Raw genomic sequence first — 16,006 nt, 5'->3', positions numbered from 1 at the left:
CCCCTATCCTTAGCGCACAAGTCCCAGGATAAGAAAAGAGTTATCACACATAGCTTTGGGAGATAAAACAGGAAAAAACATTCATTAAAAAATCTGGCCTGACCATTAGAAATTATCAAAGTGGAGAGAAATTTATAGAAAAGAAGCTGAGATGAGGGATCCTACAGCGGTCTAAGTAGGCCCCATATCTCTAGAGCTTTGGGGTGAATAAAATCTGATGCTTTATAGAAAAGACCAAAATATGGCTTGTGCAACTGTGGACTGAAATGAATGAGGTCAGAGACCTGTTTAAATGACTTCAATATCATATGTCCCTACTCTTGTATGAAACAAGATGAAAGGACTCACACTGAGCACACTGTGACTCCCAGACTTTTAGCCTCTCATCTGTTCAAATAGTAATTTCCAAGCTACTGGAGCTGACCCCTACTAGGAGCCATGATGGTAGGCCCTACGGCTTCAATTTCATTAGAACACAGTGAATGTTGATGGCTCAGTGCTTTGGACAAAGGGCATGTGGGTCTGTAAAACTCTCCAATCCAATCCTGTTATCAAGGTGAGGCTTAGCTTGCTTGTGGCAGCTATGCCAGCATAAGGAAAAGTGACTTAAGAGTTTAAGACTCTTATTTTTCTTTCTCCAAAGAGTACTTTCTCCTTGGAGTCTCGAAGAAAAACCATTTGCTTCCCAGATTCCTTAGGCATTGACTTTCTTATCTTCAATATTCAATTCCAACCCTCTTCTCCAACTCTCCCAAAAAAAGGCATGTAGAGGGGTTAGGGGACTAGCTCAGTGATAGAGTGCCTGCCTAGCTTACACAAGGCCTTGGATTCGATTCCCAGCAGCAATTCCTTCCCTTCCCCCACAAAACATGGCATGTTGAGAAGCAAAGGGGAGGAAAATACATAGTCCTTCCAATTTCTTTCTTCTCTCTTTTTTTTGTTTGGTGGAACTGGGTTTGAACTCTGGCTTTGCACTTGTAAAGCAGGCACTCTACTACTTATGCCACAATTCCAGTTCATTTTTGCTCTGGTTATTTTGGAGATGGAGGTCTTAAGAACTATTTGCCTGGGCTGGCCTTGAACCTCGATCCTTCCAATCTGCCTCCCAACTAGCTAGGATTACAGGTGTGAGCCATCAGTGCCTGGATCCCAGTTTTCTTTAGCTAAGCAGGGGCTGCCTAGCCTTGGGCATTGTTTTGAGTGCTCAAAGACAGAGGTAAGAACCTTCGCCTTGGACACACAACTTATTGAAATACATGCAGAAACAACTAAAGAGAATGTGTCAGCTGGGCACTGGTAGCTCATGCCTATAATCCTAGGAGGCAGAGATGAGGAGGATCACAATTCGAAGCCAGATCTGGCAAATAGTTGGGGAGACCTATCTTGAAAATACTCAACACAAAAAGGGCTGGTGGGGTGGCTCAAGGGAAAGGTTCTGAGTTCTAGCCCCAGTACCACAAAAAAAAAAAAGTGTCACTCAAAGAACTGTAACAACTGTTCTCCTCAACTGCACTGAACCCAGACCACTAGGTAAGTTAATTTGATCAATTCACAGGAACTGAGAAGCCAGCAAGGGGACAACTGCATCAAACTCTCACTCCAGACCCAGAGGCCTTGCCTGGAAGGAGACACCCAGATAATAAAATGTTACTCAACATTAGACAGGAACTCGTCTAAGAATGAGCACTCAAGCTAAACATCAAATCCTGCCTTCAAGGCATTGAGATTTATTGAAAAACTACATACATATTAAAAGAGCTTTATATACACGTTCTCCATTACAAGATTACAAATATACAAACATGAGTTCTGTCAAAGTCAGCATCTTAAGTATTAGAAAAAACTGTAGAAAATTCACACACTAATTTCATCACGTAAATTGGTGTTCCACACTAAAAATGGACACAACTCATCCAATTTCCCAAATCTAGCTTCTGATACAGAAACTACAGCGTTCACATGGAATGTTTCTCGGAAGCAGCACTGATGTTCAGTTCTGAGGGCGCAATCACAGACCAATTCTGAGAGCCTTGGGGCAGTCAAGGGAAAGTGGGGAGTGATAGCAGTTCTCTTTAACATTTTTATTAAACTCCATAGTGATCTTTCTCCAAATTAGTTAAGATGTTCTTTGACTTGTCAGAGTAAATATTTCACCCAGGAGATGGAATAGATAATGGTTATATTTCTTCTTGTTAGACTGAGAAGGTCCTTGAGCATAATGTTTTAAAATGAGAATTTAGTCCCAGGAAAGGTCTCTGCTCCACAGACTACCTATTAGAGTCAAACACTATATATATATATATCCCTTAAATCCAGGCTAACATCTGTCTGAATTGGATGCCAGTTCAGAAAAATGTTAGGACTAATTTAAAGATTTATTATAAAGTCTTCAATACAAAGACAGAAAAGATTGATTAGAATTTGAAGCTATCTTGGAATGAAGTATACAGAAAAATGAAAGAGGCAAGACTAATTCAATAGCCCATTTGTTAGTTCCTTGGTCTTCCATGTAAGGAGTCTCTCCTTCACTGAGTCCTGGTCACCATAGTATGGATCTTATAGGTGAAAAAGTCATTTTGGTATTGATGTTCATTGCTTCCTATGATTTTTTTTCTAATGCCACACTTTCTTTCTCCTCCTCCAACTATCTCCATCATAAAGAGGTGTCAACTTAGAAAGCTGTTAGGAATAAATGTCAAATGTTAATGGAGGAAGTGAGATTTCATTTGAGTATTCCATAAGTCGATGTTGGAAGCACTGCAGAACTAATATTAGTGGCCAAACCAGGAAAAAACAGTAGCAAAGGAAAAAGATGTTCAGAGCCATATAGTACAAAGAACTGGAATCTCTGTTCATCATCTTAATGTACTGATTATAATGGACAGAGAGATCATCAGTGTGTTCCAACCTTCAGTGCCAGAAACTTTGCAAAGCAGTCTCAGCATTAATGCTGGCATCCTTGATGCTGTTAGCTTTCCAAGTATCTGAAAATGCTTCGCTTCAATCCTGAAGTGCTATCATCTGTTTTGAGGCACTTAGGAGAAGGGGATGTCATTAACGATGGACCCTTCCTCTTCACCTAGAGAGCAGAGAGAAATGTAAACTTTTCAGGTAAGTTTAACCTACAGAGGGGCAGCAACATCCTTCTATGTTATTAGGGAAGTTTAAGATTCTAACACTGTAGCAGTAAGCTGTTAGACCAGAATTTTTTTTTTTTTTTGGTACTCATGTTTGTTAGGCAGGCACTCTACCACTTGAGCCACTCTGCCAGGCCTAAACCAGAATTATTTGTTTTTTTGTTTTTAGAGACAAAGTCTTGCTATGTAGCCCAGGCTAGCATGGAACTTGTGATCCTCCTATCTCAGCCTTCCAAAGTGCTGGGATTACAGGTATGTGCCATCAGGCCTGGCTACTTTTTAATTCAAATAAATAAATTTTGCTTTGGGGAGGCACCACATCAGTTACCTAATTCCCTACCTGAGGCTTAGATGATTCCTTTGATACCTCAGACTTGACAGGAGAAAGCGTATGAAAGACAAAGTTTCTTGAATTTCGAGGAGCACTGGGGTTGAGGTCAGAGAGGGCAGCTAATTTCTGAAGCACAGCTTTGGGTTGGTTTAGCAGTGAGCCTGTCTTCAGCTGAGAAAAGAAGAGTCATCAGTATCAAATTCAAAGTGCCAAGAAAAGAATAAAAAGTCTACCTCTCTGTTCCTCCCCAGTTATTGAGGGGACATATTTCTACCCTATTAAAGTAGAAAAGAAATAGCAGGCTTCTTTGACATCTATTTACATTTCCTATGGTCATCTCCCTCTCCCAATGACAGACTATTCCCTTAGCTTGATCACAAGGTCAGACTAATAAAGTCCCAACTAACCTGATGAGCACTTCCTGGTCTGATGGCTTCAAATGGGTTACTGGATAGAGACTTTGATTCCTGAATAATCGCAGGACGATTGGCTGAAAAAAAAAAAAAGACCTGTTGTAGGCAAACCTGAGTAGAATTACTTTTACACCTAAAAAGACAAGAAACCTTGTAACTAAACCAATAAGTTAAAGCCATAGAAACCTCGTTTATTTTATAATGGTGACCTTGAAAATGACCCAAACAATGTATGCACATGTGAATAAATGAGTAATAATAATAAAAACTAATGGTGACCTTGAAACTACAGTTAAGTGTCTCTAAACAGACAGACAACTAAGTTGAACTTATCAATTAATTATTGATAGGAATACTTAAAGAAAAAAACAGGAGTTGCTAAGAGTGTAGAATAGTGTTTAAGAGATTCGTTTCTGGAGTTAAATATACCTGGGCTTAAATCCCAGCTCTAACATTAGGTATATAATTCCAGAATTCACTACTCTGAGCCTTAGAACATGAAGTGAAAAAAGCTACCTAAACTTACAAACACAACGTCTGCTGCCTAGGAGTCTAAGATCCAAGTACACTGCCTCCTGTGGGGCCTCTTTTAAGACAGTATTAGACACAAGCTTATGACTAAGCTGCAACAGCCCCTGAAGGTTAGAGTCACCTCCCAGGTTCCAAGCCACTAGAGCATGAGGAGAAACAAGAGCTTACCATTCTTCTGCAGTGCTTTGGCTGTAACTTTCTTGGCTAGCATCATAAACTGACTGCCTTCCCCAATTTCTTCTTCTTCAGCTGTAATTTTCCCCTGCTGTGCCTGAAAATAAAAATCATCATCAACCAAAATGTCTACAGCTTCCCTAAAATGTTAACATAACCTGAGTTGTGAAGTTAGGTTACTCGGATATCATGTTTTCCTTTTTGCAATCTTTGGCTGCTTTAGAGAGAAAAAAAATTGATTTTGGACAAACATTAAGAGAATTGCCCACAGTAACCTTCTCAATGCAAAAAAAAAAAAAAAAAGAAGAAGCAAACTCAAGGATTAAAACAGTTAGCAATGTTGCCTAAGATTCTGAAACTATCAAAACAAGCTAAGTGACTGTGTCCTTTCAGCTTCATAAGTGGGATCAGAATAGGCAGTTCTCTTGCAGACTTTCTACCTGGTCCCGCAGCCACTGCTCTCGTTCAATTCGCTCCTTCCTCCATCTGGCTTCTGTCTCATCAAGTTGTTCTTCAATCTGATCATCATCAGAGTATCTGTGGAACAAGTCCATCTGGGACGCATCATCTAAAGTGAAGAGTTAAGTACATCAACATTCTGCAATTCCCATAGGAGAGGGTGATCAGACAGACACAAAATAAACCCTTATCGGTTATTGTACACTGACAAAATAAACCTTTCCCATCTACTATAGAAAACAACGGTTACAGCTAGGTCCTTCACAGACTGTTTTAATTTTGATTGCCATTTGCTGTCTTGAAGAGGACAAGTATATAAATTAAAGGTATTTGCTTTTAAAGGCAGCAATCAAGATACCTATATTTTTCCATCGGAATTTCCTCATTCGCCCAGGACCATCACTGTGCAGATCCCCATCAGCAAGGTACCTCTCTTGGAATAAACGCAGTTGTCGCTTATCATCATCCAACATGGTTTTCCTACAATAGGAGAAAGAAAGTACTCAAAACCAGGACCATTCTAGCTGGCTATAGGGCTTGCCTTAAGATGTACCCTATTACTAGAATGGCTTATTAGGTTACGAACATGTGTATTTTCTTGACTTGACTCTGTAGTTCCTCATCAGAAGGAAGTACTTCATCAATTAGCTCCTCTTCATATTCATCAATCTCTTCCCCATCATACTCATCTTCACTTCCCACATCACTTCCTGACACCTCTGCTTCATCCTCCAAGTATTTTTTCAATCTCCTAGAAAGCAATTTTGAAGAACAGAAGATATGGAAATGAATATACACAAAGAACACGGATGTGATGAGAGATGAATGTAGAGCCACCTATACACTTAATTTTGTAGTAATACATTTTGATAATATTTAAAATAATGTTTTTGATAGCATTCAAAAGTTGATTACTTCATACACACCATGTACCAATAACTGTGGTTTATAGCCATTACTACATTATCTTAAAAGTGGATACTGTTATTTCCTTCATTTTATAAAGAGAATATCTAGGACAAGAGGAGATGGAAGCCAATAGTGCTAGAAATCTCATTAGTTCTGGAAGAAACTAGAAACGTTTAGTATCAAAATCACATAAGGAGGCTCAGAGTTTAAACAATTTACTTACAACTTAGAGGTAGCAGAACCTAGATTCAACCTAGGTTGGGTAACCCTAAAGCCAGAAAATTCTTAATCTCCTCCTACAAATTTAGGAGTACCTGCTGAAAGGTTCAAACTAGTTTGTTTTGCATTTAAGCACACCAGTTTTTAGGAGATGGCATGGTATATCCAGGGTCATGCACTGTGATCTTCTTACAGCTCACTATATCTTGACCCCTAAATTACAGGCAAGACTGAGGCTCAGAGCTCCTGGTAATCAAAACCACTACTAATTACTTTTTCTAGCTGCAGTCTGCTATCATCCTTGGTTCAAAGTCCTATTATCTATGGTCAGAAGTCTAAAGGGTAAATTTTATCAAAGACATACGTTATATTTTTTTAAAGCTGGGTTCATCTAAATCCTAGGGTTCCTTGGGAATTTCTTCAGGGAGTACTAGCCACTATGTTTCCCAATCTTCCTACACACCCCTTTTGAGCAGTTTGACTTTTAGCTGCCATTCTTTGTAAGACTCATTTGAACAAAGAGCCCTGCAGTTAAATAAAATTTAAGAACCACTGATTCAGGAAAAAAAAATCTATGGATAACCTAAAACTGTACGAGACAGTTAGTTTGACAGGTGACAAATTGGGACCCCAAATGGATCTTAATAGAGTGGAATGAAAGGCTAAAAGCAACAATATAAATATAATAGGGATCAAAATAATGTCCTGTATGTGAATTCCAAGGCATTCACATACAGTGTATTACTGAATATCTACCAGAATTATGTTTGTGAAACTTCCTAACATCAAAGGAAATCACTTATGGATATGCTAAGTGAGGGATGTACAAAAAAATATACAAAAATCATACCAACTATATAAAATATGTGCATAAAAATGTAAAGAGGAAATAATCATCATTAACCCTTTCATATATATTCTAGACAGTAGACATGAGTAACTTTTTTTTTTTTTTTTTGAGGTAGGGTCTCACTATGTAGCCCCGGCTAGCCTTGAAGTTGTGATATTCCTGCCTCTGCTTCCCAAGTGTCAGGATTATAGGCATTTGCCACCATGCCTGGCTATGAGTAGCTTTTTATTTCTATCTTTATATGTTCTTTTATTTATTTACTTTTTTTTTTGGGGTGCTGGGGATCAAACCTAGGACTTTAAACATGTTAGGCAGGTGTTCTACCACTGAGCTACACCTCCAACTCTTCTGTGTTCTTTTTAACATTTTATTTATTCATTTAATTTGCAGTACTGGGACTTGAACTCAGGACCTATACCCTGAGCCACTCCTCCAGTCCTTTTTTTTTTTTTCCAGTGATAGGTTTTTTTGAGATAGGGTCTTGTGAACTATTTGCCCGATTGGTTTTGAACCTCAGTCCTCCTAATCTCTGTCTTCTGAGTAGCTAGGATTATAGATGTGAGCCACCAGTGCCCAGCTCTTTGTAACATTTTAAAATAAATGTCTTAAAAAAAAAATGTCCTACTTTCATGATCAGAACAACAAACATTAAAAAACCAGAGTGGGCTGGAAAAAAATTTGGAGGCTACTTAAAAAGCTAGACATTGATCTACCATTTGATCCAGCAATACCACTCTTGGGGAGATATACCCAAAAGACTGTGACACAGGTTACTCCAGAGGCACCTGCACACCCATGTTTATTGCGGCACTATTCACAATAGCCAAGTTATGGAAACAGCCAAGATGCCCCAGCACTGACGAATGGATTAAGAAAATGTGGTATCTATACACAATGGAATTTTATGCAGCCATGAAGAAGAACGAAATGTTATCATTCGCTGGTAAATGGATGGAATTGGAGAACATCATTCTGAGTGAGGTTAGCCTGGCCCAAAAGACCAAAAATCGTATGTTCTCCCTCATATGTGGACATTAGATCAAGGGCAAACACAACAATGGGATTGGACTATGAGCACATGATAAAAACGAGAGCACACAAGGGAGGGGTGAGGACAGGTAAGACACCTAAAAAACTAGCTAGCATTTGTTGCCCTTAATGCAGAGAAACTAAAGCAGATACCTTAAAAGCAACTGAGGCCAATAGGAAAAGGGGACCAGGAACTAGAGAAAAGGTTAGATCAAAAAGAATTAACCTAGAAGGTAACACCCACGCACAGGAAATCAATGTGAGTCAATGCCCTGTATAGCTATCCTTATCTCAACCAGCAAAAACCCTTGTTCCTTCCTATTATTGCTTATACTCTCTCTACAACAAAATTAGAAATAAGGGCAAAATAGTTTCTGCTGGGTATTGAGGGGGTGGGGGGGAGAGGGAGGGGGCGGAGTGGGTGGTAAGGGAGGGGGTGGGGGCAGGGGGGAGAAATGACCTAAGCCTTGTATGCACATATGAATAATAAAATTAAAAAAAAAAAACAAAAAACCAGAGTGGGTCATTTGTTCAAGACTAGAATGAAGAAAACCTCAGATGACAGCAATTCATAGGAAAAAAATGTCCCAGGGTATTTCAGTTATCTGCTAGATCATCAGGATGTAGAGTGTGACTTGGCTCTTATACTCTTTGGTTACATTATAAGCAGTACTTACCAGGTACAAGGAAAAAGCCAGACTATAAGGATAAAGAGAATATCCAGGACATTAGGAAAATGAAAACAATGATACTAAAAATGTCACTAACTGGAAGGAATTAGAGATGTTTAGTATAAATATGACTTACAGAATGACCACCTTTGAATACTCAAGGATTTTGTTTAATTCAATGTTAACCACAAAAAGCAGAAATAGAATCAGCAAATTTAGCTAAAAAAGTAGTAAGCTACAAATCAACTATCAGGGGAGTTTTCTAGCAGTTGATAGAATGAAAAAAACACCTACATTTGCCTTTTCAGCTTCTCCGATTGCTCCAGGAGTTCTTCTTCATCATCATCATTGTCCATAGCACCTTCCAGTGCTAGTTCTTCATTTCCAGAGTCACTGTGTTCATCCTGCAAAATCATAGTATCATACCCAAAGTTAAGAAGAATAAAATATTCTCTGAACTAAAACAGGATTTATAGAAGGCTAATATGCTCATGCCTTGGTCATATAATAAACTTTATGTTCTTTTTCCTGTTTTTATTTTCTTTTGCTTTTTTTTTTTTGAGACAGGGTCTCACTATCTAATGCAGGCTGTCTTGGAACTAACTGAGTAGCCCAGGCTGAATTCAAATTTTCAATCCTCCTGTCCCAATGTTCCAAGTATTGGGTACTGGGATTACAGTGCACTGCCATACCCAGCTATTTTCTCCTGTAGTGGGGGCTGAAGATATAGCTCAGTAGTAGAGTATTTGCCTAGGATGCATGAAGCCCTGGGCCTGATCACCAGCACCACAAAAACCAAAACAAACAAAAAAATGTCCCCACTAAAATAGGATTTATAAACTTCTTTCCACACACCTCATTATAGGATATTGCTTCTAATAAGATGCCAAACTTAGAATTCTCAAGGACCTGAGGGCAGTAATTCATGGAGTTTAGTTATGTTCCCTTCATACTCACCTCATCACTATCAAACTCATTATCATTTGGGACAAGCTGAAAGTCTCCAAATTCCTCCTCTTCACCTTCTTCCTCCCTACAGTGCAAATCAATGAATCAATAAATAAGTTGTTGAAAGCAAATTATAAACAACCAGCTAAGTTGAGGACTTAAAATATTTTATTTTATTTATTTTTTTGGTGGTACTAGAGTTTGAACTTGGCCTCACGATTGCTAGGCACTTACTCTTACTGCTTAAGCCACTCCGCCAGCCCTTTATCGTGATGGGTTTTTTTGAGATAGGATCTCATGAACTATTTGCCCAGGGCTGGCTTCTAACCACTATCTGCCTGATCTCTGCCTCCTGAGTAGCTAGGATTACAGGAATGAGCCACTAGTGCCTGGCCTTAAAATATTTTATTAGCACCAATAATCTTTTCAAGAAATAAAAGACATTTTGCCTTGAAAAAAAATTGTTTTAGCTAGGTTCCAGTGGCTTACACTTGTAACCCTGGTTACTTGGGAGTTGAGAGGATAGTAGAGTTCCAGGCCAGGCCAGGCAAAAATTTCCCAAGACCCCATCTCAACTAATAGCTGGACATGGTGGAGCATAACTGTCATCCCAGCTATGGCAGGAAGCTTAAAATGGGAGGATCACAGCCCAGGCTGAGACTCTATCTCTAAAATAACCAAAGCAAAAAGGACTGGAAGCATGGCTCAAGCAGTAGAGCACCAGACTATCAAGGTGAGTTCAAACCTTGTACTGCCAAAAATGAAGAAAAAAAAATTATCTTAACTGTGGCAAAATACAGAAATCATAAAATTTACCATCATAACTATTTTTAAGTATACAATTCTGTATTGTTAAGTACATTAATGCTGTTGTATAAGCAATCCCCAAAACTCTTTATCATGTAAAACTGAAACTCCATACCCATCAAACAACTTTCTATTCCTCCCTACCCCTAACCTCTGGCAACTTCCATCCTACTTTCTATTGCTATGAATTTGACTACTCTAAGTATCACAGATAATTTGACTCATACAATATTTGTCTTTTTGTGACTAGCATCCTACTCTCAGCATAACATCTTCAAGTTAGCTATGTTGTGACATATGTAAGAATTTCCTTCCTTTCAGGCCAGGCATTTTGATTGACTGCCTATAATTCCAACACTTGGGGGGCTGAGGTAGGAGGAGCATGAGTTTGAGGTCAGCTTGGGCTACATAGCAGAACCCTAACCAAAAAAAAAAAAAAAAAAATCCTTCCTTTAAGGTTGAATATTCCATTGTATGAATATACCACACTTTGTTATCCATTCATCCGTCATCAAACTGTTGGGTTCCTTCCACATTTTGGCTATTACTTATAATGCTGCTTTGAATATGTGTGTCCACATATCTGTTTTGAGTTTTTATTTTTACTTTTTTTGAGTGTATACTAAGAAGCAGAATTGCTGGATCAGACGATAATTCTTTTTTCTTTTTTGACAGTCTAAAAGACTTTCAGTTTTTCATCTATTGTGCTATGAATCATAGGGAATGGTTTCAGCAGCTTGGGCTCTTTTCTGCTGATTTTTTACAAAGTGTGCTTCTCTGAGTGGAGCAGGCTAGTGCTTCAGGTGAACCCAGGAACCTTTCCTTTTGCTTCCTTCCTTCTCTGATCATTTTCCTTCACACTTGTCAGGAAGCTTATCTTTAGCTCTTAGAGTGCTTACTATACTCAATATACACATTAATTCTCTTGGCAAGAATCTTGCCTTTACCTTACTTGTTTATAACAATGTCAAACTTGTCACGGTAACATCTGTGAGACATTCCTTTTTGAACAACAGCTATTTCCTTGATGTCTACAACACCATCTTTGTAGATTTGCATATATGTGGCCAAAGGAACAATTACATGTTTTCTAAAAGGTCTGGAGAACAAATACCAGGTGCCTCTCTTCTTTCCCTTTATGTTCATTTATTTTGGCGAATTACTAAAAAATGCTAATTCCAGCTGAATTCTTTTTTTTTTTCTTTTGACAATATTGGGTTTTGAATTCAGAACTCAGGCCTTGAATTTGCTAAGCAGATGTTCTACCACTTCAGCCACACACCCAGCCCTTTCTTCTGTAGTCATTTTTTGAATAGGGTCTCGTGTTTTTGCCCAGGCTGGCCTGGACCACAACCCTCCTATTTACATCTGTCGCTTAGCTGGGATGACAGGTGCGTGACACCACACTTACCTTTTATTGATTCAGATGGAGTCTTCCTAACTTTCTTTTTTTTATTCGGGCTGGCCTCCAATTCTCCTGATCTCTGCCTCTCAAGTAGCTGGGATTACAGATGAGAGCCATTGTGCCTGTCTCTATTTTTACCTTTTATGGAAACATCACACTGTTTTCCAGAGGCTGCCCCATTTTACATTCTCATCAAATTTCTATACACAAATTATCTACATCCTCTCCAACATTTGTTATTTTTTTTTAATTGTAGTTATTCTAATGCATTCAAGGCAGTATCTCATTGTGATTTTGATCAGAGAAGATGTAAAGTAGCAGGTTGAAAACTCTAAACTTATTTCCAACACCAAAGTCAGAAGGAGAATCTCAAACCAGAAAACAAGGAAATCCTCATTTCCTTGTTTCTTTCTTTCTTTCTTTTTTTTTTTTTTTTTTTTGCAGTACTGGGGTTTGAACTCAGGTTCATGTTTACTAGGCAGGCACTCTACCACTTAAGCCACTCTGCCAGCCCTGCATTTCCCTTGTGATTAATGATTTTAAACATCTTTCATGTGTTTATTCTTGTCATTTTTTTTAACCCATTCTTCACCAAAGTATAATTTATTATGCAAACATGAGATTCAAATCTACTCTGTAAGACTCTGACAAGATATTAAGCCCTTAAGATGATCAGTTACTGCTAAACCCACAGAAACTTATTGTAAGATGTTATCAAAAGACCAGGTCTTTCTAAGTTCCCAGGAATCACTGATACTCACCTGTCTGTTGGGAAAGAACCTGAGCAAAGAGCAAGTGCTTCTTCCATTGGATCACCCATGCTATTCTCCTTTTCTGGCTTACTCAATTCAGATGAAGCCATAGGGGAGGCATCTACATCAACAAGGAAAAGATTTGTCACCAAGGAGTAACAACTTTATCCTCTCTTCCCAGCTATCTAAAGACATGCCAGCTCAATACAGTTCTAAAGTAAGCTTGCCAAAAATCTCACCATTCATTCATTCATTCATTCAACAAATCCTTATTTATGCTTTGTATGTGCTGAGCACCAGGGACAATAGAACAAAGATCCCAATCCTCTCACAGAGCTTAGATTCTAGCAGGTGTGAGAGTGGTGGTGGGGGGAGGGGGCCAGGTGCAAAGATAAGTTAATATTTATATAAATTTTACCATATACCAGACACTGTTCTAAGCTTTGTACACAGATTAACGATAAATGACATTATTATATGGCCAAAGCTAAGGCAGTCTGTAGCTAATATTTGACCATTCCAAGAAAAGGCTCTAAATATCAGGGGCTAAGCTGAATTCAATCAACATGCAAGATTCTATCACAGCTGTGTTTTCTGTGGATTTTTCACCTGAGGGCAAGGGCCTTCTTTTCATCTGACTTAGATATTTGCCTGATACTCTTTGTTGAATATTTACCTTGAGAAGTGAATTTTCCTGAGCAAAGATTCAGAAGTTCCTCCATGTTCTCTTTCTTGTCATTCTTCTTAGGTTGACATTTGTCAGGCTGAGATGTAAACTTTCCAGTACACAAATCCAACAGCTCATCCATATTGGCATCCATGGCATTCTCATCCATACTGGCCAGTGGCAATTGAGGCTTCAAAGCTTGGTACTGATTCCTGTGGTTTCTAACATTTAAAAATCTACGAGCACAACAAATAGTGTAAGAAATTCTCCAGAGAGGATGTAAGTAGCAGGTGGAAAACTCTAAATTTATTTCCAACAACAAAGTCAGAAGGAAAATCTCAAACCAGAAAACAAAAGATTCAAATTTTAGTCTCATGCTAATATAAAAGAGAGCAGGGAAAGTTTTGTAAAAGAATATGATGATATTCAGAAGGTAAAGTATCAAGGATAATTGTTAGCCCCCCAGTGGCACTAGAGCAGGGCTGGGGGTTATGTCCTGTATTGTGCCACCAGTCTGTGAATTTTCAATTTTACTCAACAATCATAACACAGGAGGAGGAACACAGGGAAATCTGATGCCCTTACAAGATCTATGCATTTCAGATGAATTTGTTTTTCTTTCTTTTTTTTTTTTTTTTTTTTGTGGTATTGGGATTTGAACTCAGGGTCTTAAGCCATGCCCCCAGTCCAAGATCTATATACTTCAAATAAGAACAGATCAAAGGATCAAAATGTTAGCAAGAGTTATTTACATTTTATTTTCTGGAGAGACTTTGTTCAAACTTGTAGAATGTAATACTAATGGTCTGTACACCTTCTCTTTCTCAGAAGAGAAAACACAGATGGAGTAACAGAAGCTCACTTTATTTTTAAACAAAATTAAGCAGTACCCAGCACCATTCCCACCCACAGAAACACAAAACTACCTACCCATCTGCATCCAACAGTTGGCTCTGAGTGTCATCTTCTAAACAGAACTGGAAGTCTCCTGTTCCTAGGAAAAGTGTCTTGGGCTCTGGGGAGGCGTTATACAGATCCTGGGAATCCTCTATGGGAAGTGAGGGCTCAGACAGTTTCCCTGAACTCTGGCACCAAAACAAAAACAAACAATAACAAAACATTTTACAAATGTCATTCAGTGTCATGACAACAGAAGTTGCTATTTGTAATATTTCATCTGTTCTTCAGGCAACTGCAGTTGAAGACAATGCATAGCCAAAAGAAGCCTAAAGAAAAATACCTCCAAGAAGGTAAGGATGCTGGATGCAGTTTGTTTCTCATATACAAATGGGGTGGATTTTTAAAGATGAACACATATAAGCTCAGTACTAAGGTGGTGGGAGTTGGTTGGTTGGGACACACTTTATTTAGCAATGTGGGAAGCAAAGGGAGGAGGAGATTAGAAAAATTATTACCACCTTACCTTAGAAGCTGAGCTGACCAAACTGGCTCGAAATAGCCCAGGAGAAGGGGATCTGAATCCTCCTGCTGTAGGGAAAAAACTGGTCCCTCGACCTGTTTGTCTGTTGCAAGGCTGATAGGATGGAATTGTGGAGCCAATCAGCTCAAAGCTGCTATTGTGGCTGCTTTCTTTTGTTAGCAATGAACAAGAATCATCTTCATCTAAAGAAAGAGAAGAACCTTTTAAGTGCATGACTACAGAAATAAAGTGGATTTGTTTAGGAAAAGAGTTGAGGGCAAAACTGTCAAGTAAAATTGATAGGCAAACTCATCAAGTTATAGGTTCCAAGTGAAAGGTAAAAGACCTTTAATTTACTATGATAGCATTATATAAATTAGGGTTTATTACTCTGAGAAAGAGAAAGTTCTCTTTTTTCTCTCACTCTTCATGATGCCATAATCATTCTGCATTATCCAATAATTTACACACCTTCCTTTGATCTACATATAGAAATATTTCATGTTTCACTCAACAAATCAACACTCACTCACTATGAACCTACTAGATGTCCATGGTCCACTATAAAGAAAATGCATGTAAGTTTTCAAAAAATGGGCAAAGAAAAAAATATTCTAGTTCAAAAGCACCTCTTGTTGCCACACGTAAGACTGGGAAAAGTCACTAGATTAAAAAAAAAAATAGAACCTTTATGAGATTATACTCCTTTAAGAATCAAGCTGGAGAACTAAAGAAAAATTACATTATACACAAGAATCACTACTTACCCAGTTTACTAGGCTGTTTGCCTAAGTTTTCATCTGTTTTTTCTTCAGTAGGAAAGAAACTACAAAATAAGAAGGTAAGGTGTTTAAATATCTGTTCCTACTTCTTACTAGAGCAGCAAATCTAAGAGAATTTTATATTTCCTTAGAAAGAATTACTTACCCCATCTTGGAAGAGTTGTCCTTAAATAGAAGTAAGGTAGAATCTGATGAGAGAGGCTTGGGGACAGAGAGAAGGTCAACTGACTTGGCACTTTCACTACTGCCATCATTATTTTCTTTATCCACTTCTTTCTCATCTTTGGTATCTACGTCTTTACTACCAAGAAGGAATTCTCCAATCTTTACCAAACATGCAACCCAAAAACAAAATAATACAAGTCACAACATTTAAAAACACATCAACTGTTAGCCTGAAATATGGCTGCTTGACTATAGGCCACATCTTAAATCTGAAAAGGTACACTTGAAGGAAGCTCAGTCTGATCATTATCATTAAAAAACTTTCCCTGATACTTTT

At 38.3% G+C, this 16,006-nt stretch overlaps 1 protein-coding gene across 2 annotated transcripts in view; it reads right to left on the bottom strand.

The window, feature by feature from the left end:
* Positions 1-1,695: 1,695 nt before the first annotated feature.
* The window catches only part of Clspn (claspin), a 29,217-nt gene continuing 14,906 nt past the window's right edge, over positions 1,696-16,006 (bottom strand). For both annotated transcript variants that reach the window (XM_020159612.2, XM_074080595.1), the window contains exons 11-25: positions 15,650-15,828; positions 15,490-15,548; positions 14,726-14,925; positions 14,233-14,387; positions 13,312-13,538; positions 12,645-12,756; positions 9,681-9,756; positions 9,018-9,127; positions 5,632-5,796; positions 5,404-5,525; positions 5,027-5,154; positions 4,581-4,683; positions 3,876-3,958; positions 3,478-3,639; positions 1,696-3,079 (exon numbers count right to left, since the gene is read on the bottom strand). In XM_020159612.2, coding sequence (XP_020015201.1) covers positions 2,969-3,079; positions 3,478-3,639; positions 3,876-3,958; positions 4,581-4,683; positions 5,027-5,154; positions 5,404-5,525; positions 5,632-5,796; positions 9,018-9,127; positions 9,681-9,756; positions 12,645-12,756; positions 13,312-13,538; positions 14,233-14,387; positions 14,726-14,925; positions 15,490-15,548; positions 15,650-15,828 — 1,992 coding nt within the window. In that variant the 3' untranslated portion in view covers positions 1,696-2,968. The remainder of the gene's footprint in view (positions 3,080-3,477; positions 3,640-3,875; positions 3,959-4,580; positions 4,684-5,026; positions 5,155-5,403; positions 5,526-5,631; positions 5,797-9,017; positions 9,128-9,680; positions 9,757-12,644; positions 12,757-13,311; positions 13,539-14,232; positions 14,388-14,725; positions 14,926-15,489; positions 15,549-15,649; positions 15,829-16,006) is intronic.

Source organism: Castor canadensis, chromosome 7 (genome assembly GCF_047511655.1).
Source record: "Castor canadensis chromosome 7, mCasCan1.hap1v2, whole genome shotgun sequence".
Taxonomy (NCBI): domain Eukaryota; kingdom Metazoa; phylum Chordata; class Mammalia; order Rodentia; family Castoridae; genus Castor; species Castor canadensis.
The sequence above is the reverse complement of the archived record's forward strand: the minus strand, read 5'-3'. Positions and strand labels throughout refer to the sequence as shown.